Source organism: Cydia strobilella, chromosome 22 (assembly GCF_947568885.1).
Source record: "Cydia strobilella chromosome 22, ilCydStro3.1, whole genome shotgun sequence".
Taxonomy (NCBI): domain Eukaryota; kingdom Metazoa; phylum Arthropoda; class Insecta; order Lepidoptera; family Tortricidae; genus Cydia; species Cydia strobilella.
This window is the reverse complement of record NC_086062.1, coordinates 7,820,207-7,839,684: the sequence shown is the minus strand read 5'-3', so window position 1 is coordinate 7,839,684 and position 19,478 is coordinate 7,820,207. Positions and strand designations below refer to the sequence as shown.

General features: G+C 35.3%; 3 protein-coding genes across 4 annotated transcripts in view; 1 reads left to right on the top strand and 2 right to left on the bottom strand.

Annotated features, from left to right (window-relative positions):
* The window catches only part of LOC134751434 (uncharacterized), a 129,793-nt gene that overhangs the window by 30,547 nt on the left and 79,768 nt on the right, over positions 1-19,478 (bottom strand). The window lies entirely within an intron of this gene.
* LOC134751467 (uncharacterized) lies at positions 2,823-7,109 on the bottom strand. The gene is made up of 3 exons (XM_063686868.1): positions 6,851-7,109; positions 5,293-5,492; positions 2,823-5,253 (listed from the first exon to the last, which is right to left on the bottom strand). Exons 1-3 carry the CDS (start codon positions 6,976-6,978, stop codon positions 4,193-4,195), a joined length of 1,389 nt encoding a protein of 462 aa, XP_063542938.1. The 5' UTR covers positions 6,979-7,109; the 3' UTR covers positions 2,823-4,192.
* Positions 15,348-17,365, top strand: LOC134751480 (uncharacterized). The gene is made up of 2 exons (XM_063686883.1): positions 15,348-15,503; positions 17,164-17,365. Exons 1-2 carry the CDS (start codon positions 15,398-15,400, stop codon positions 17,322-17,324), a joined length of 267 nt encoding a protein of 88 aa, XP_063542953.1. The 5' UTR covers positions 15,348-15,397; the 3' UTR covers positions 17,325-17,365.

Here is a 19,478-nt window from a genome sequence, read left to right as displayed (position 1 = left end):
TTCCAAACAAGTGACAATTTCTCTGAAAATCGACTTAATTTCAACGTAATTTTAATACTTAAACAATCTACAACATTTGCTGAAACTATACTTATACATCAATTTGTATAATTTACCACCATGATTTTTTGATGAATTTTTAAAAACTACCCCTTCTCTTCATGCATTACCGGTGATGCACGCTCGCGAGCTCATTATTAAAAGGCAAGATGAGAAGACGTGCTAATAGAAATCAATACTTGTTATTTAGATATTACGTAACAAAACGTGTATAATTTCAACGACTAAATCTATCAATTTTACATTTTTGCTCCAAAATCGACTACGGCCTCTTAAGCCACCCACACGCCTAAAGTCCGTCCCAGTGTATTTTTTTGATTAATTTTAAAATGGTTTGGTTTTGGTTTGTGGGCGGCTAGACGATGTTTTTGCATTTTTGGAGGACTATTTTACAAGAATTTAATTACTCAAACCGGTTAGAATTTTTTTCATGTAAGTAGGGCATTCCAAAAAAAAACGGACTCGCCCAACGAGGATTCCGTACAAATTTAACTAACTTTTTATTTTTAACTAATTTACAGTTTTCAGAGTTTTACCTTTATCCGTAGTGTAAGACGATATTACCTGCCACGTTACATAGTTCTAGGTCAACGGGAAGTACTCTATCAATTTTGATTCCGTTGAGTCTCGAAATTTACGTTTTTTGCGGCATAAACGGCCGTATCCTTTTTTAACGTTAACTTAGAAATTTTATTTTTTCACAGCTTCTAGGGACCATAGACCTGAGTATATGGTTTAAATTTCAACTCGATACCTCCACGCGTTCCCGAGATTAAGGGTTTTGACAGACAGATAGACGGACGGACGGACGAACGGAAGGACAGACGGACAACAAAGTGATCCTATAAGGGTTCAGTTTTTTTTCTTTTTGAGGTACGGAACCCTAAAAAACAACGTTTGATATCTTAGATTTAAATTCAACCCAATGCCCAATGTAAACTACTCATTACTATACTTGCATTTTAAAGTACTGGTTCGATTGAATCGAACGCTCGGCAGTACACACCACCATTTAATACTCGTACCTAGTTATTTGTTTTACAAGGGGGCAAAGTTGTTGTTTAACCTCTCGTGCTATTATCGATACCCGAGCAAGCGAAAGATTCCTAAATTGAACCACGAGCGTAGCGAGTGGTTCGAAAAGTGGTATCTTGAGCGTTGCGAGAGTTTCAAGGCCTCCGGTAAAACAAATTTTGCCACCGAGTGAAACACAATATTTTTCACCACACCAACGCAAGGAAAACACTAACTGTAAAATATCAAACAAAATAAAACCAAATCCATTCGAAATGTATGTTATTAAGTATTTATCATTCAACAAAATCATCATTTGAAAGTCAATTCTACCAGCCCACATAAGGAAACTACTAAATATTTGCATTTGATTACTTTGCCACACATGTGGATAAAATGCAACTTTCTCATCAATTTTTGAACAATCAAGAGAGTATTTATCAGCTGGTGTGGTGATAATTACATTTTGCTTTCCGCAGCAAGTGAGCTGATTGAGCAAGTTGCGAGAAGGCTAAATTTGGCCGGAAGGGTTATTCTATTAATAATAAAGCGGATTCCCGGAGCTTTCGCGAGCAAACACTGTTCATTGAGACTGGCAGGGGTATTCTGATTTCAAAATACTACTTACTTACTTACTCGTCTGGCGCAGCGACCCAAAGTGTGTCTTGGCCTCCAACACGACATTTCGCCACTGATCCCGGTCCTGTGCCGTTTCTCGCCAGTCTTGGACCTGAAGCTCGCGCAGATCAGCGTCCACCACATCCGCCCATCGGTACCTAGGTCGCCCGACCGGGCGGCGTGCTGTCGGTTTTCCCTCAAATGAATTTCAAAATGAATTTCCTTTTTTATTCAATTAAAAGTAACCTTAACCTAAAAAAACCTTTAACCTAAACCAAGTAACCTTTAACAAAAATATTTATATACCCAAGTAGTATCACGTATCAATATCGGTTAGCTCGACATTACTTCACTGTATGTAGTGTAGGTTATTACCTACACAACCACACGCTGACTTTGAAAAGCTCGTAAAGCAATTGTTAGATCAACATTTAGGTTCTCTGTAAGTTTGTACAGTTTCAAATGGAATCCCGTCATCGTAAATGGAATAGGTTTTTTTTCTTACCTACCTATAATCACAGAATAAGTAATAGTACTACCGTACAGAAAATTCACTCCTTCACAAAAGCCAGATTTAGGTATAAAATTATACCTACACTCGCCGCTTGCAAGCAAAATGAAACTTATAACCGCGCACGAACCGTGAATCTTCTTTGCGCGCCGCCGAGCTGTGAGTGTCGGCTCGGGGTTGTCACTTGACAAGTTTGTGTACCTATACCTACTGATTTATTATTTTTAAGATAAAGATGTAGGAATTACAAACGTTAATTCTGTAAACATAAAATTTTTAGCCGGAGATAGTATGTCTGATTCTCAGGGAAGTAGGTATGCCACAGCTGTATTCCTTTGAAAATATGTCGGTCAGTTCCTAGTATTGTTTCTGGGCGACCAATATTCAATAAATTAAGGATGTTTATTTTAGCGAACTATTACAAGTAAAGACTTCGGGAACTAAAGAAGAAATCCGAACCGATCGGGCGGCGCCGCCTTTTCGCTTGCTTTCACGACGACGCGCCATAATCATAGTCTAAGAGCTGGCAACTTATTTATGTTAAGTTAGTTTATTGGACCGATGGGATGGGATGGGATGGGATGGACTAGGTATTTGTAACGAAATAAAATACTAATAAGTACAAAAATCTAATGTGTTTATTACAAAATTATCTTATAATTGTTTTACTTTTAAGTATTGTTTAATTGATTTCTTCCCCAATTTAAAATTTCGATTATTAAATCTCAGAGTCGAAAATATACGAAGTCTCACGAACAATTTTAATAAATAGTCCACAGGGAAACACGAACATGGCAATGTAGGTAATTGAATCTCTTGCAGTAATTTATATATTTCACTTCCAGGATTTCCGTGTAAATAGTGCTTAAAATTGTGTGTAAATGCATTCTCTAATTTTTGAACGTACTCAATCATTTCCTGAGAAGGCATCTTAAGATTTCCATAAAATGATTTACTTTTATTATAAGCTTTGTAGTGAGTAAACCTTGTATAGTCCAAATCCAGTGATGAGTCAAGCATTTTAAACATTTCTTGGCAACTCGGGTGTTTTTTAGAACATTTGAAAAGTAAAAAACCTGCAACGTAGGTCAGAGCATTAGCTTCAGGCAAATCTATATGATAATCAATATCACCATTTAAGGCTAGCAGCGACGTTCTGGCTTGTTCGGGTGGATTAGAACTGTTTTTGTTAATTATATCCTCAGCTTTAAGTAGCATATCATAAATGTCAGTCTCGCAGTTAGTGTTATCACTTTTCATCATGTTGACATAAAACAATTTTGAAAATGCTCGAGTAAATTGAATAGGTGTCGGCTCAGAGCATGAACCACCTTGTTGTCTAATAGACCCAAAAAAAAATTCTAAACTGTCTTGGTTTAGCCGTCTTGTAAATAGGTACTTAAATCCCTCTGATTTTAAATCTTCAAACAGTTGTAATACTGCCTGAATGGTTATTTGAAAATTATGGAACGTCTTTATCTGATTAGTATTATCTTTTTGTGTATTACGCTTTTTAGACTTAATAGTGGCAAACATGTGTTGAGCATCTTGTAAAATTAATTTTTGTTCAGGAGTCATTCTGTTTGATATTTTTTGGCAGATTTTATTTTTGAGGAATTTAGGACGTCAAATAAGTCATCCATTGTTTTGATAAATTTTGCTGTTCCTTTAGCCTCCTCGGAGATTTTACCAAATTCAATATACGTCTCAAGCGCAGCAGATACCGTGTGACTAAATATTTGAGCTGCATATTTCACCCTCATCCTTTGAAAGTTGTTCGGTTCTACGTGAACATTCGTTATTTTAGGTATCAATCTTAGATTCTTATCTTGTTGGTGTTCATAGAGTGTTTTAATATGATCCCAAGATATAACGTCCTCTTTGTAGTGAAAATTGCTCGATAATAAATTATTACGCACACATTTTAATAAATGGGGCACATCAAAAATATAGAAAATTTTGTGCTCTTCAACAAAAAAGTATGGCTTTTCAACGGTCACTTTTTTTATATAATATAATGGCTTTCACTTCTATACCCACACCAAAAAGTTTTGATATTACTTCATTCATCCACGAATCTAAGTCAGCATAATGTTTAGTACTTCCTAGAAGAGCGTAGGCTATAGGTTGCTTCCAGTTGCAGTATATACCTTGTAGCATTATAACATAAGCATTGCTTGCTATTTCTGTAGATATAGTACCGTTTATATTATGGAATCCGACCACTTCGTCTTTTTTTGTATCATAATACAAGTGTCGTTTGAGTACCATTTCATCTACACAAATAGTGCAATATTTTGCATGTAATGATTTAATTTTTAAAGATAGACTATTTAGAACACGGTCATCAAGTTTAGGAGGAATTTTCAATTTTAATCTGTTTAATGTACTCTTGCTGGGAAGCTTCAGAACAGTTTGGAGGCAACGATATGCATGTGGACTAGCGTAATGTAAATTCAAAGCAAATATTTTGAATTCCGCCTCATAGCGATTGCCTTTGAATTTGTTTTTTATTTTGTTTTGCCACTCAACCAATTTCATAAATCGTTGAGCGACTTCCTCTTCGGGACTGGAGAGTAAAGATGCATTTTTTGCTTCTAACTCTTTTTCAATTTTTAAAACTTCTTGCTCCAATCGCTTACGTTGGCATTTAACAATCACAAGTTCCTTTTTCAGTTTTCTTTTACGTGGGGATTTGTCAGATAAGGCTAATGCTGTCTGGGTCATTTTATTTGATGTTTCAATTAAATCGGTTTGCACTGAAGTACAAGCAAGCTCAGGTTTTTCAATTTTAATTATTTTATTTGATAATATTCGTACTTTTTTGTGAGATTGTAAGGCATTTGTTTTAGGTTTAGATAGAACTGTTGATTTGGGCTTCGACTCATTAAATGATTTATTATTATTCGGTGGGGCGATCTCAGATTCTATTTCTTTTTGTTCTTGGGTATCGGTTTGTGATTGTTTGTGACTATAAGTGGAAACAAATATTTTATCTTTCTTTGTGGGTTTGTGTAAGTGAGACAAAATATCTGTGGTCTGTGGAAGAGCTTGAATAGATGTATTTTTGGTTGTTATGATTACATCACGAGCGTCTGGTGGAATATTTTTCTGAGATTTATCAGGTAATAATTTCGTGGGTACCGCATCAGTTTTCAGCCGCTTCGAAGTAGAAGTTATGATTGCAGAGTCATCGAAATGTGCAGAACAAACAAAGTTATTTTTGGCCTTCTTTTTTTTTTCGTCCAGTAAATCTTCTCTGTCGATTGCTGTTAGCCATTCTTGTCGTCTGCAATATAACATAATGCCAGTTTACAATCAGATGAAGGTAATAAAATATTATTAACGTAATATAATTTTATTCTACATTAAGTATATCTTGGTCTATAAATGCGGAATAGTATTTTATTATAGATACAAGGGAGCAAAGTTGTTGTTTAACTTCTCGTGCTTATATTGAGACCCGAGCTAGCACAACCTTGAGAATTGTGAGGATCTCAAAGCACGAGAGGTTGAACAAGATTTGCTGTAGTGTAATACAAAATTTTTCACCACTCCACCTCTGAAAGGCGCTCTTTATCCTTTATAAGGTCTGTGGAAAGTTGCGTTTTATACTCATGGAGGGAAATAAATTTGGTATAAATTTTAACCACCGTTTTATATTTCACAAGTATTAACATACACATATACATTTAATGCGATTATTTTGAGTGCTAAATACTGAATACCAATAATTTTGATTACATTTTGCATTATGTATCAACTTGTATTTTACCTACACTGGTGTGGTGAAAAATTTTGTATTGCATTCAGCGGCAAAGTTTGTTCAACCTCTCGTGACCCCCCTCGCACGCAAAAAATCGCTCGCTTAAAATTTCACTTTTTGAACCACTCGCTACGCTCGTGGCTCAATTTTGGAATCTTTCGCTGCTTATAAATAGTTATATAAACAACAACTTTGCCGCCTAATGCAATACAAAACTTTTCACCACACCTCTGCGAGGAAACTACAATCTGTTTTCATTGCAACAATTCTTATTATATGTAATAAATATTAGTTATATTTAATTTTTATTATTCCAAATAACCGTTTAAGTATTATTAGTCTATCCAACAAGCTAACGCGTGAAAAACAAGTCAAATTTTACATCTAATAACTTTGCCTCTCTAGAGTATTAAAATGCAACTTTACTCACTGTTTTTAAAGGATAAAATCAGCCTTTACGAGCGGGTGTGGTGTATTTTTATATTATTTGTTGTGTGAATGTCGAAATTGTTGAAAAGAAAGTAGGTACGATTCACGAAAAGGTCACTAGCTCTTAGACTATATCAATCGTCAACCTACTTGACGACGTAATTATAGGTACCTTTTTGTTTAACATTTTGTGATACATTGTTGTTGATATATGTGTCATATGTGTGTACCTATAAGTTATTTATAAGGAATAATTTAGTAGGTGCTTAATACACCTTACCCAGGCTATTGACAAATTCTTAGAAGTAGGTACTTACATAGTCTAACTAAGCTTAGGAATGCATAATTCATTTTAATTTGGTCTAAAGCGCTTTAGTTTTAATGCAAACAAAACGAATCAAAAAGTTATCGAATTTGATTACTTACCTAGTATTTACCTTTTAATGACTTACCTTTCAATATCGTCCGGAATTTTAAAAAATGTGTTTTCTGCTTCCTTGTTCTTCCGTTTATTCAGACACCCGTAAACGGAACAATATCTTTTATAGAGATTAGGTCGCGATTTAGGTTTCGAAGCCATTGCGTAAGTATTTTCAATTTTGCGCGAGCGCCACGTGACACGGCTATCGTGCGGGCCGAGCGGCAGCCCACTGCCATACACCGTCTCGGGCGGTGCGCCGGCCAAATATACCTAAACTGCGCAGTGACACCCCCCTGCTATAATTTCGTTTCACTTACTATACATTGCCATTGCCACGCGTCGCACATGTCGACCGGCCCGAACGTAGTTGTCAGAACTAGTTTTTTTGTGGCGCAGCGGGGTGCGATTAACGATTAACATTAAATTTCCCTTAGCGAAATTTTACGGAAGTTAACGAGTCCGTTAACATTTTTTCAAGTTAACTTAAAAGTTAATTCGTTAATCGAAATGTTGACTTCGTTAATTAACGGATTAACGAGTTAATGCCCAGCTATGGTAATATGTATAACTAGCTGTTGCCCGCGACTTTGTACGCGTGGATTTGTATGTTGGTGGTTATATTTATATTCTACATGAGCATAATAGGTATATTTATTTATTTTAAACTTTATTGCACAAGAATAAGTACAAAAGGCGGACTTAATGCCTTGAGGCATTCGCTACCAGTCAACCACTGGGCCAAACAGAAATTGTTAAGGTGGGTGCAGTGCGATGCGAAAAAAAAATTTTCTAAATATAAATTCTAATACTAACGCCAATATACAAACTAGTAATATTTATATACTATAATACCTTTATAAACTACATAAATAAACAATATAAATACAAATACAAATTTATCATATAATAGGTAGGTATAGAACATTATGCAGCAAAAGATATCAGTAGGGACGGTTAATCATTTGTTAATAATTATACAACGTATGGAATTTGTCTTTCACAAACTACAAAGTTTCAAGAACCTAACTGAACAAAATTGTTCCCGATATAATACCTCGACCCTCTTAGAAGATTTACAGCCTACTATTTAAAAAAAAATTCGCTCCCAAAACTATTAATACAAACTTTTCAAAAACGGTGTAAGTAATCAGTTTTCGTCTTTTTTAATATAATGCTCTTTTTACCAAGTTTCAAGTTCCTAGCTTAAAAGAAAATTTCTACCACATATAAACTTACATCCCCTTTTTAACCCCTTTGAGGGGTTGAATTTTTAAGAACGTTGAAATAACTTTTTTGGAATCTTATACAATGCCCTTCTAAGAAGTTTCAAAGCATTTGTAATAGATTCACTTTCAACCCCTTTTTAACCCTTTTAGGGGATGAACATTTCATCATCATTAACTTAAGAGTTATTCTCTTGTCGGTGGAGTATCTTCCGGCTTTCCCTATCCCGCGCCAGCTCTTTGACTTTTTGATACGTCACGACCCCTACTTTTTCTTTCACTTGATCTAAAAAGCTGCGTCTGGGTTTTCCTCTACCCCGCTTCCTTTCTATCCGCCCCTCCCGGATAGTTTTAAAGAAGTAAGTCCTTGGGGGATGAATATTTAAAACCGCTTAAATTACTTTTCTTGTATTCTATAATATGCCTTTATACAAAGATTCAAGTCCCGCACTCAAAAAATATTTGATCTCCATAAAAACTTTCAACCCCATTTTTACCACTTTGGGGGATGCATTTTCAATAATAGCTGTGTATAGCTGTTGGTTCTCCTTAACATAAATGAATAAATAATGCTGAAATAAGTTTTTTCTCTTTTAATTATATATCTTTCTATGAAGTTTCAAGTACCTAGCTTAAAATAAAATTAGGACCACGACAAACTTTCAATCCCTTTTGAACCACTTTAGGAGATGAATTTTTAAAAACACTGAAATCACTTTTCTTGTATTCTAATAACATGCCTTTATGCAAAGATTCAAGTCGCGCACTTAAAAAAAATGTTTAACCTCCATACAAACTTTCTACCCATTTTTCACCTCCTTAAGGGATGAATTTTCAAAAACGCTGAAATTACTTTTCTTGTATTCTAATAATATGCCTTTATACAAAGATTCAAGTCCCACACTCACAAAAATATTTGATCTCCATACAAACTTTCAACCCCTTTTTCACCACCTTGGGGGATGAATTTTTAAAAACGCTGAAATAAGTTTCTTGTAATAAACATTATAATTAATAAAAAATTATATTATAAAATTTGAACCCCAAGAGAAACTTTCATCCCCTTTTTAACCCCCTTAGGGGTTGAATTTCCAAAAACTTCAATATTACTTTTTTTTGTAATCGGCTATTATGCCTTTCTAGAAGGTTTCAAAGTATTTGTAATGGAATGGAATGGAAAATGGAAAGAAAAAATCAAACTTTCAACCTTTTTTTAATCCATTTAGGGGATGAATTTTTAAAAATGCTGAAATGACTTTTCTTGTATTTTAATAATATGCCTTTTTACGAAGTTTCAAGTCCCGCACTCAAAAAAAAAAATGATCTCCATACAAACTTTCAACCGCTTTTTCACCACCTTAGGGGATGAATTTTGAAAAACCCCTTCTTAGTCGATACTAACGTCATAAAAGCTACCTATTGTGAAAATTCAGCTCTCTAGGTCCAACGGTTTGGGCTGGGCGTTGATTGAGGTGAGTCAGTCAGTCAGGACTTTTACCTTTATATATATAGATTTTTTTGGTAATAATAGTGGTTTATTTAGGTGGAAATATCGCATTAATTTGCTCTTCAAGATTTGATGATCATTCATTATATTTGGTGATCATTCATTATATGTGGTGTTTGAATACAATTTGAAGTGCAGTCGTGATTAAAACAGCTGGTACTTTTGTAATTTTAGTCCTTATTTTTTGTTTAGTAAGAGTTCTTTATTTAGGGTACCAAAGTATTTTTTGATGGTCATATATTCGTAATTTTGTTGTTTGTATTTTGTGTATTTTGCTTGTTTTGTTGTTTGTTTATTTGTATATTTGGAAAGCAATGGATTTAGGATGAAAAACTGCTATACTAATAGTTGTAATAAGTGGCGTACGTAGGTTATAAACATAAAACTTATAGTGAGTAGACGGACACTGATAGAAGGTCAATACCTTACTCTGATAATTTTATCGGGGACCTCAGGTGACCTTTGTTTTGCTTGTGAACATTGACAGACCTATCTGTCACAAGTGCCAGATAAATAATAAATATTATCTGTCGAAAATGATTGTATCATCATCACGACCATATAACGGTTCAGCTTATATTTTTAATAGATTTTATTATTTTTGCGTTTAGAGTTATAGATAGATAGACAGATAATAGTTTATTCATCAACACATGGTAATAGATACATTTAAAATATACATCATGTACACAATATCTATACTACTAACAAGTGCGACTAGTCAGGAAATTATTAAACTAAGGTGCATGCATGACATAATTTGTAACATTTACATTCCATTAAATCATTAATGGTTATTTATTTATCACATTAATTTTAACGCAAATAATTATTCAAATAAAAGTGAAACTAAAACTAACTAAGAATAACAACCTATAAGTAATAAGAAAAAAAAAACATCTAAATAAGGCCCCCGCGGCATTGTGCCAAAGATGCTGGCAGCATTCCCTCGCTGAATGGCAATACTTATGCGCTGTAAGAGAAAGCCGCCAGCCCTCTGGTCACCGGTTGCGTCGACGAGCTTTTTCCTTAGATTTATCTTATACAGAATCTTTTTTAATAATAGGTCTTTTACTTGAGCACGAAACACTGTCAATCTTGATTCCTTTTTGAGATGTTTTCCGGGCATTTTCTTTGACATTGCGAGTTTGTGGGGGCTTAAACAGAGGTCATTTGGATAACGATTCGGGCGCTCAGATTCTCCTTTCCAGAACGTACCTATATGTTGCCCGTATTGACTTTACACACTGTACCTATATACAAACCCGCATGACCTGAGTGCTTCATCAGTGTTGGAAATTATTATTTTTGCAAATTATTATCTACTAGCTTTTGCCCGCGACTTCACCTGCGTGGAATTAGTAATTTGGGTACCTTAATTTTTAAACAAATTTGCTTTTAAATCCATTCTTTTTTTTACCCCCAAATTGGTGCACTATAAATTTCCACCCCATTTTTGACAGCCTTAAGGGATGATTTCGGGGATAAAAAATATTCTATATCCTTCCCCACAGCTCAAACTATCCTCATACCAAGGTTCATCTAAATCGGTTCCGCGGTTATTGATTTCCCGCACAAATTTCGATTCCCCTTTTCACCCCCTTGAGGGGTGAGTTATAAAGGTCTCCTATGTCCTTTCCCGGGACTCAAATTATCTATATACCAAATTTCAATTAAATCGGTTCAGCGGTTTAAGCGTAAAGAGGTAACTAGCTGTTGCCCGCGACTTCGTCTGCGTAGTTAGTAATTTGGGTAGCTTATTTTTTATCCAATCTGCTTTTTATCGATTCCCCATACAAACTTCCATCCCCCTTTTCAATCCCCCTAAAGGATGACTTCTGGGATAAAAACCACCCTATGTCCTTCCCCGGAACTCAAACTATCTCTATACTAAATTTCATCTAAATCGGTTCAGCGGCTTAAGCGTAAAAAGACAGACACACTTTCGCATTTATAATATTATAAATAGTATGGATTACTGTTTTTTTGAAAGTTATTTTTTTGGGCATGTTTTTATTTAATGACGCATCAAGTGCTCTTTAAAAGATTAAAAAAGTTAAAATTAAGTAAAAGTAATAGACTCACTCAGTTTCTGACCGTCAGTAGAGCAAGTCCTATCACTAACCTCACGTTGGCAAAGCCTGCATGGGAATCGCTATAAAACTCCTTGAATTCCAGTTTCCTCCAGTACCTATCTGTAGTACAAAGATTCACTGTTCTAAATATAAACACGAAAACATTTTACGGATTCCAAGTAGACCTTATTCCATTGCAAAAAGGTTCACAATAGTATTTTATACAATCGTGATATAATAGAGAGCTTTTCAGTCGAGTACCGTGTTTAAGCAACGAAGCTTGCTGAGTTGCTTAAGTTAAGGTACGAGATTGAAAAGCTTGATTATATCACTATTGTATACAATACTTTTTCTACGAGACATAAAAATAATACTTTCAACTAGTAGAATCATATAGGTAAACAAAACAAAAGTATACAGCTAAGATACGCGAGCTGCCGCAGCCCGCGATACCTTCATACTCGTACGCGCTCCGGCCGCCGGGCCCGGCGCCCCCGGCGGGTTGGTCAACGACACCTCCTCGTAACTCATGAGGCCCTGGTACCTGCTCCTTGATAAATTCAGTTTTAAGACAGTTTTTTTCTCGATTTTGGCCACCGTAGCCTATGGAGACTAACAAGCAACGCTAAGCGGTTTTCGTAGGGTATGGATGTTGCTATATGAAGGGTGTCACATGCGCGTTTCTGACTTATGAAGCAATTGTTTCTACTACAACATAAAATATAAATGTTTTTGTTGGCCAACCAATCACAAAGCAGATGCGATGCAGCAGCGTGTTTAAGTAGGCTAATTTGCATTGAATCGAGTCTCCTTAAACAAGATATATTTCATCGAAATGTATGTTAGTTCTATTTTCAAAATTTTTATAATTAGACTCATGCATGAAGTTTATATTTGAACGAAATATGTTTTATTCGGATGTTTGTTACCGTTATATCATGTTACAAATGCATTTCCGTTTTTAAATTACCATTTAATCACTTAAAATTATAAATAAAAAGTACAAAAATTTGCCCGCGAAAAGCTAGTGAGCGAAACGCTCGAAACGCCACGTGACGTCACGCGTTCGACAGATTAGTGTCATTAGTAGCAAACGTCAGTTGGGCCGCCCAACGTGTGACGTCATCACGCTCTGTCGAATTCGCGCCAAAAATTATGAGCGTTTCAACCGCTCAAAAATTTTTAACATTTTAAATCTTTTTTAATAAAATAATGTTAAGGTTTACAAAAGTATTTTTATCATTTCCGGTGTTCCAACGATATAAATTATGAATCCAAAAATAACAATAAAATCATCCATGGAGCTAATTGACTAAACCGTATCGATAAAATTCTTATGCTTAAGTCGGAAGTGCCATAGACTATCATACGATGAAAAGAGTAAGGTTGTAGTGTTGCATGTGAAGTTGTAATACACAGATTATACTCGACGAGTAGAAAAAGATAATTTAAGTATACCGCCGTTCTGTTGAAGTCGACTCAACATTATTATAATAACATCGAATGCATAAAGCACACTATGCCTAAATATGTCTCTAACAAAAAAATGGCTTGTTTAGAAGTCCGAGAAGTGATAAGAAGTTGCTTACAATGTTACTTACAAGGCGTATTCACATTCTCAAAACATTACACTAACATGTGCACGTAATATTCACTCGCCATCCTGACTGGTGACATAGGAATAGGATGAATGCTCTGAAATTGATATCATATTGGTATCGTATTATAAAAATCTAAATACGCTTCCAAAACCGTTGATGACTAACCCTCTAATTAGTCTTATTTATAAAGCTGCGAACACATTAACCTGCCTTACGCCTTTTCTACGATGAAAAAGTACCATTTTTTCAAATGCAAAACATCCATAAGACATCATCATCTCATCCGAAAGACTTCCACTGCTGGACAAAGGCCTCCCCCAAGGATGTCCACAACGAACGGTCATTCGCTGCCCTCAACTAACGGTTTCCCGCCTGGGGCAATGGAACGCTGAGTACGAACTTATGTATGAAATATCATTTGATATTTACCAGTCGGTGAAGGAAAACATCGTGAGGAAACCGGACTAATCTCAATAAGGCCCAGTTTACCCACTGGGTTGGAAGGTCAGATGGCAGTCGCTTTCGTAAAAACTAGTGCCTACGCCAATTCTTAGGATTATTTGTTAAGCGTACCCCAGGCTCCCACGAGCCGTGGCATAATGCCGGGATATCGCGAGGAAGATGATGATGATGTCGAGAAATTTTCTATTCAAAAACACGAGTGATCTGTTTTTATTTATTTTATGTATATATATATATATACATATATTTATAGGCGTAGTTAAGAAGCAGTCTCTTAAGTTAATTGATTAAATTGTGTTACGATAATTAACCGTGTAAATTTTATTGTATTGTATTTATTGTCTAAGAGCCCGGTAACGATTTTAGAGCAAAGATGTAAAATTGAAAGATTTAGTCGTTGGATTTGTACACCTTTTGTTACGTAATATTTAAATAACAACTATTGGTTTCTATTAGCACTTCTTCTCATCTCGCCTTTTAATAATGAGGTCGCGAGCGTACGTTACCGGTAATATATATAATATATGACTCGTCATATATTATATATTATATATATCATAAGGAGCAGTTTAAAAAAAATATCAAAAAATTATGGTGGTAAATTAGGTATACAAAATGATGTATAAGAACAGTTTCAGGAAATGTCGTAGTTTGTTTAAGTATCAAAATTGCGTTGAAATTAAGTCGATTTTCGGAGAAATTTGTGGAGAAAATTGATTTCGTCTTTCATTTACACTACTGTAAAGTTATAATAACAAAAACGTAGTCTATTAAAGGTGGAGTACAGGATATGTGTAGGTAATACAAAATTAACATTTTTAGCAGTCGAAACTTTACGAAATTTACAAATAAGACCGAGAAAATCAGTGCTTTACGCGCGTTTACCTAAACGTCCATCAGATTTTTCTTTTCTATTACCATAGAGTAACTTATACTAGAGCGGTACTGTCATAGTAAATTTTGTAACCACAGTAAATTCACTGCCATCTGTCGACACACTTTAAAACTAAAAATAAATATTTATAAAAATACGATAAAATGTATTTAAATATGGATAAATGATTTTTTTATTTGCATTAATTATTTTTATATGATTTTGACCCATGTTCTTTCACTGGTATGCGTTAAAATTATAAATAACAAACGAAACAGTCAACGCCCTCTATACGAGAGTAGGCCAAAACTAGTGGCGCCATCTGATCGAGAATCAAATTTTCGTGATTTTCGAGGCACGTTTTTTCCTTAGACTGTATCCATCTATTACGGAGTTATATCTATCTTTGCTATTACGTAACAAAAGGTGAACAATTTCACCGACTAAATCTATCAGTTTTACATTTTTGCGACTAAAATCGATACCGGGCTCTTCTTTCTATTCTATTGTTTTCTATTCTATTCTATTCTATTCTATTTTATTCTATTCTACTCTAAAATTCAAATTCAAATTCAAAATGTTTTATTTGCAAATATAGGTAGTACATACAGTGTCTAGTAGATATTTTACCCAAAACCCATTATGTACACCCGGTACATTTCGCTTGTGCTTATTTTCAAAAAGGTATCAGGATAGCTAACTAGTAGGACAGTGTGAAACCACCTTATATACATTTATAAAAGCGCACGCGCATCGCGCCCAACATCAGTTCCCGAGTCGTTCCTGAACTAATCAGTCCCGAGCCATCAGTCCAGTTCCTTTTAATTTTTATCAAAATGAAATTTGTAATTTTCTTGACTTTGGCGGTGATGGCAACCCAGGCGAAGATCCTCATGTCACCCAACAGCCTGTCTGCTGCCATGGAGAGAAACGAAGTTGACGGTAAGTATCTTCTTACTGTGAGACCTAAACAACCTAAATTTTGATAACGCAATATTGTCATTAGCTGCGAATTAGTTTAGAATAAGATGCGTAAAGTTAAATATTATTATTTAATTTTACATTAAATAACACATTTAAATACAACACTTTTTAAAGAAATTTTAATTATTTTGTTGGGATATAACAATGAGAATTCTAACTTACATCAACTGAATAGTACAGTCGAAGTCAAAAATATGTTTACACTTTTGCACCTTACTCCTTTGTAATAAGGCGAAAAATGTAAACATATCTTTGACCTTGACTGTACCTAAGAGACGATAAAAAAGTAAAAATTATTTACAGGTCTGTAACATTTAAATAATTACATAATATATATCAGGTGAAACATAATGACGGACTTTTATGCAAACGGGGAATTGTTTACTTTATTTTTCACTTATTAATCACGTTAATATTTCTAACCGTTTTTGAGATGCAGTTATAAACATTAGTGCAAATATCTGTATATTTCAACCCTAGCAAGTAGATTCTATGAATGACATGACATGTTTTGTGTCCCACACCAACTGCTAAAGGCCCTCTTGATTGTCCAAAAACTAATAAGAAAGTTGCATTTTATCCACATGTGGGGCAAAGTAATCAAATGAAAATTTTGAGTTGTTTCCTTATCTTAGCTGGTAGAATTAACTTTTAAATGATGATTTTGATTGATATTTTATTTATTACGTTCTTTTGGATTTGATTAGATTAGATTTTTTTGGTATTTCATAGTATTTTCCTCGCGTTAGTGGTGAAAAATTTTGTATTTCACTCGGAGGTAAAGTTTGTTTAATCCTCGTGCCTTGAAACCCTCGCAACGCTCAAGATTCAATTTTGAAATCTTTCGCTTGCTCGGGTAGCAATATTAGCACGAGCGGTTAAACAACAACTTCGCTCCCTTATAAAACAAATAACTATTGTAGGGTTGTCAGTGTTGTAACTGATATACTTAGTTCTACCAGCAAACATAAGAAAATAACTCTAATTTAACATTTGATTACTTTGCCTCACGTGTGAATAAAATGCAACTTTCTTGTCAGTTATTGAACAATCAGGAGAGGCTTTACCAGCTGGAGTGGTAAAAAATATTTCATTTTAATGATTCTTTTACTTTTTAATCCAGCTTTACGATTAAAATAACTCGATTGTAGATCACTTAGATAACACTATCTTTTCAGCTCAGTCTCTAGAAATATTCCACCCTGTATAGGTACCTTTAGATAAGTACCTTTGTACATAGACTTACACATTTTACTTGTTTATGTGCAATAAAGTGACATACATACCTACGTCATTCAATTTTGTTGGAAATAATACGGCAAAGTTTAATTTTATCACAGCGATGTTTTTCTTGAGGATATTCATCAAAAGAATTGACATTAAAGTTCCTCATTGCTCAGCCGACGTGTAATGTACCTATGTAGATGTAAATAAAATATAATTTAATACATTTAAATGAAGAGAATAATATATCCACGCTGACCCGATTCATCATTCTTTCAGATCGTTGACAAATTCAATTTTTAACTGTTACCATTCCTCCCTAATTAGGTACCCTGAACCTGCATTATAAAGAGATTTGCGGGAGTCGTATCAAAATCGTGATATTTTTTTACAGATGCACCCTTGGCCCAGGCAGCCATGCTGTCAGAGAAGCTATACATCCCGATGGCGCGACTGATGGGTTGCAGCAACGGCGGCTGCACGGCCGTCTGTCAGGCCCTCGGCTACAAGCACGGCCGGTGCGTCAGTGACACGACGTGCGAGTGCTACAATTAACTAGCACGACAACGTTGGCAGCAGATGATGCGGTGTAGGCCAAGCCCCGCATATAACTGCCCTAAGCCTTATCTAAATATCTACTTACTTAGTTATGACTTTTTATCCAATACAATGTAATTTTTCTTATAAAGAATAAAATGATAAAAAATTAATGTCTTATTATTTTTATAAACTGAAATAGATAACATACACTAAAGAAAACCGGCCAAGTGCGAGTCGGACTCGCGCACTGAGGGTTCCGAACTTTTTAGTATTTGTTGTTATAGCGGCAACAGAAATACATCATACAGACAGACGGACAGCGAAGTCTTAGTAATAGGGTCCCGTTTTTACCCTTTGGGTACGGAACCCTAAAAAAGGGACTAAGTCTTCACACGCGTCAGCGTTTCAGCTTACGCGGCTAACGTCCTGACCACTAGACCACCCGTCCCAAATTATCTGGTGTATGCTATCTTTGAAAGGCTAGGCCTTTGACTAACTCTAAGGGCGACCAGTGTGTGCTTGCACCTCCTATACGAATCATTTACTGGATTACGGTATAGCGAGAAGGATGGTGCTGCCATCTATCCAACTACGGGACAAATCAAATTATTTTATGAAATATTTTTTGATGTTTAAAAAAAAAAACCCACTCAAAAAATATTTCATTAAGTAAATAATGTGATTTGTTCCCAAGTTATTATTTGAAATTTATAGAACCAAACCAAGAGAACCAAATACTTTTTTATTTTTTATATACAAGTTGGGAATAAAAAGACGGAGCCATTTTTGCAGTTCCCAGTTAAACAGACACATTTATTCCATTGATAACATGATTCTCATGTGTCATTCTTATAACTTCGTTTGCTGGAATTCATCATTGGCCACAGCATCTTTACAGATGATAGTTGCAGCGACTAGAGGTATTTGAGGAGATGTCTACAGTCTACATCGACTGCGGTGACTGTAAAGACCAATGGCTGATCGGCATTTCTTGCCGCACCGATCACAGATGTGTCTTGACTCCTGGGGTGGTCCAGCAGCTCTGTTTATTGTTTATTGCTAATTAGGGCAGTCAAATTAGATCCAAAAAAAGCATGTTGAGGAATTAATTCCCAGCAACCTGTAAATCATTTAAATACCTTCATTTGGTCCTAAATGCGTATAATGCGAGTTTGCTCCATCCCAGGTGTGGATAAATTTTGGGAGATACCCCCTTTTTACCTTGGATTGACAAAACCACTCGATGTAGAAGGAACCCACCATCAATTACAATGTTACCAGCAAAGGTTGTTGTGGGTTAAGTTAGTAAGTAATCATTTATTGTCAGATTGTGCATGTCAGTTAAAAAAAACTATCAAAAAAAATACAAAGTGGCGGCCATTTTTTTACAATCTGACGACGATTTCGTATTAAGGTACCTTTCAGGTCCTCAGATGTCAATTTTTATCATAATTAGAGCTAATTTTCCAACGGACGTGCCGATTTGGAACTACAAGCAAAAAACTGAAAAAGAGCAAAAAAATTACCACAACTGGAATGGAGCAAAATCGGATTACACTAGTTTTGAACCAAATGAAGGTATTAAGACGATTTCCAGCTTGCTGGGAATTGATTCCTGAAAAAAAAAACAATTCGACTGCCCTAAATAGTTATCGGACGAGTTAAGGATGACTCGCGTTAGACCGGGCCGTGTCCGGGCCGGAGCTTCCGGCGCTTACTTTTCTATGACATGACAGGTGATCACGTGATGCTTTCCATAGAAAACGAAGCGCCGGAAGCTCCGGCCCGGACACGGCCCGGTCTAACGTGAGTCATCCTTTACTCGAGTTAGGCGGTTATCAGTTATCACACTGGATGCGATTCGCACGTCGTTTACAGCTCACAGAGCTTGTAAACGACGATCGGCTTTAACCCCGAAAATCGGAGTTTGTAAACTTCGAGATTCAGACCAAGCCAAGTTGACAGCGATTTTGAATCAACGTTGTTTTAGTCAAGTTCGTATAATAAGTTACTTATAAACACTTAGCACAAGTAAGTACATGATCAATACAGATTATATACCTATCTGATTGAAATGAATCACTACTCCGCTCCAATTCAATCTTAATCAGTTTATTATTTTTATATAGATACAAAATACAAAATACAAAAATCTTTATTTGTTTTAAA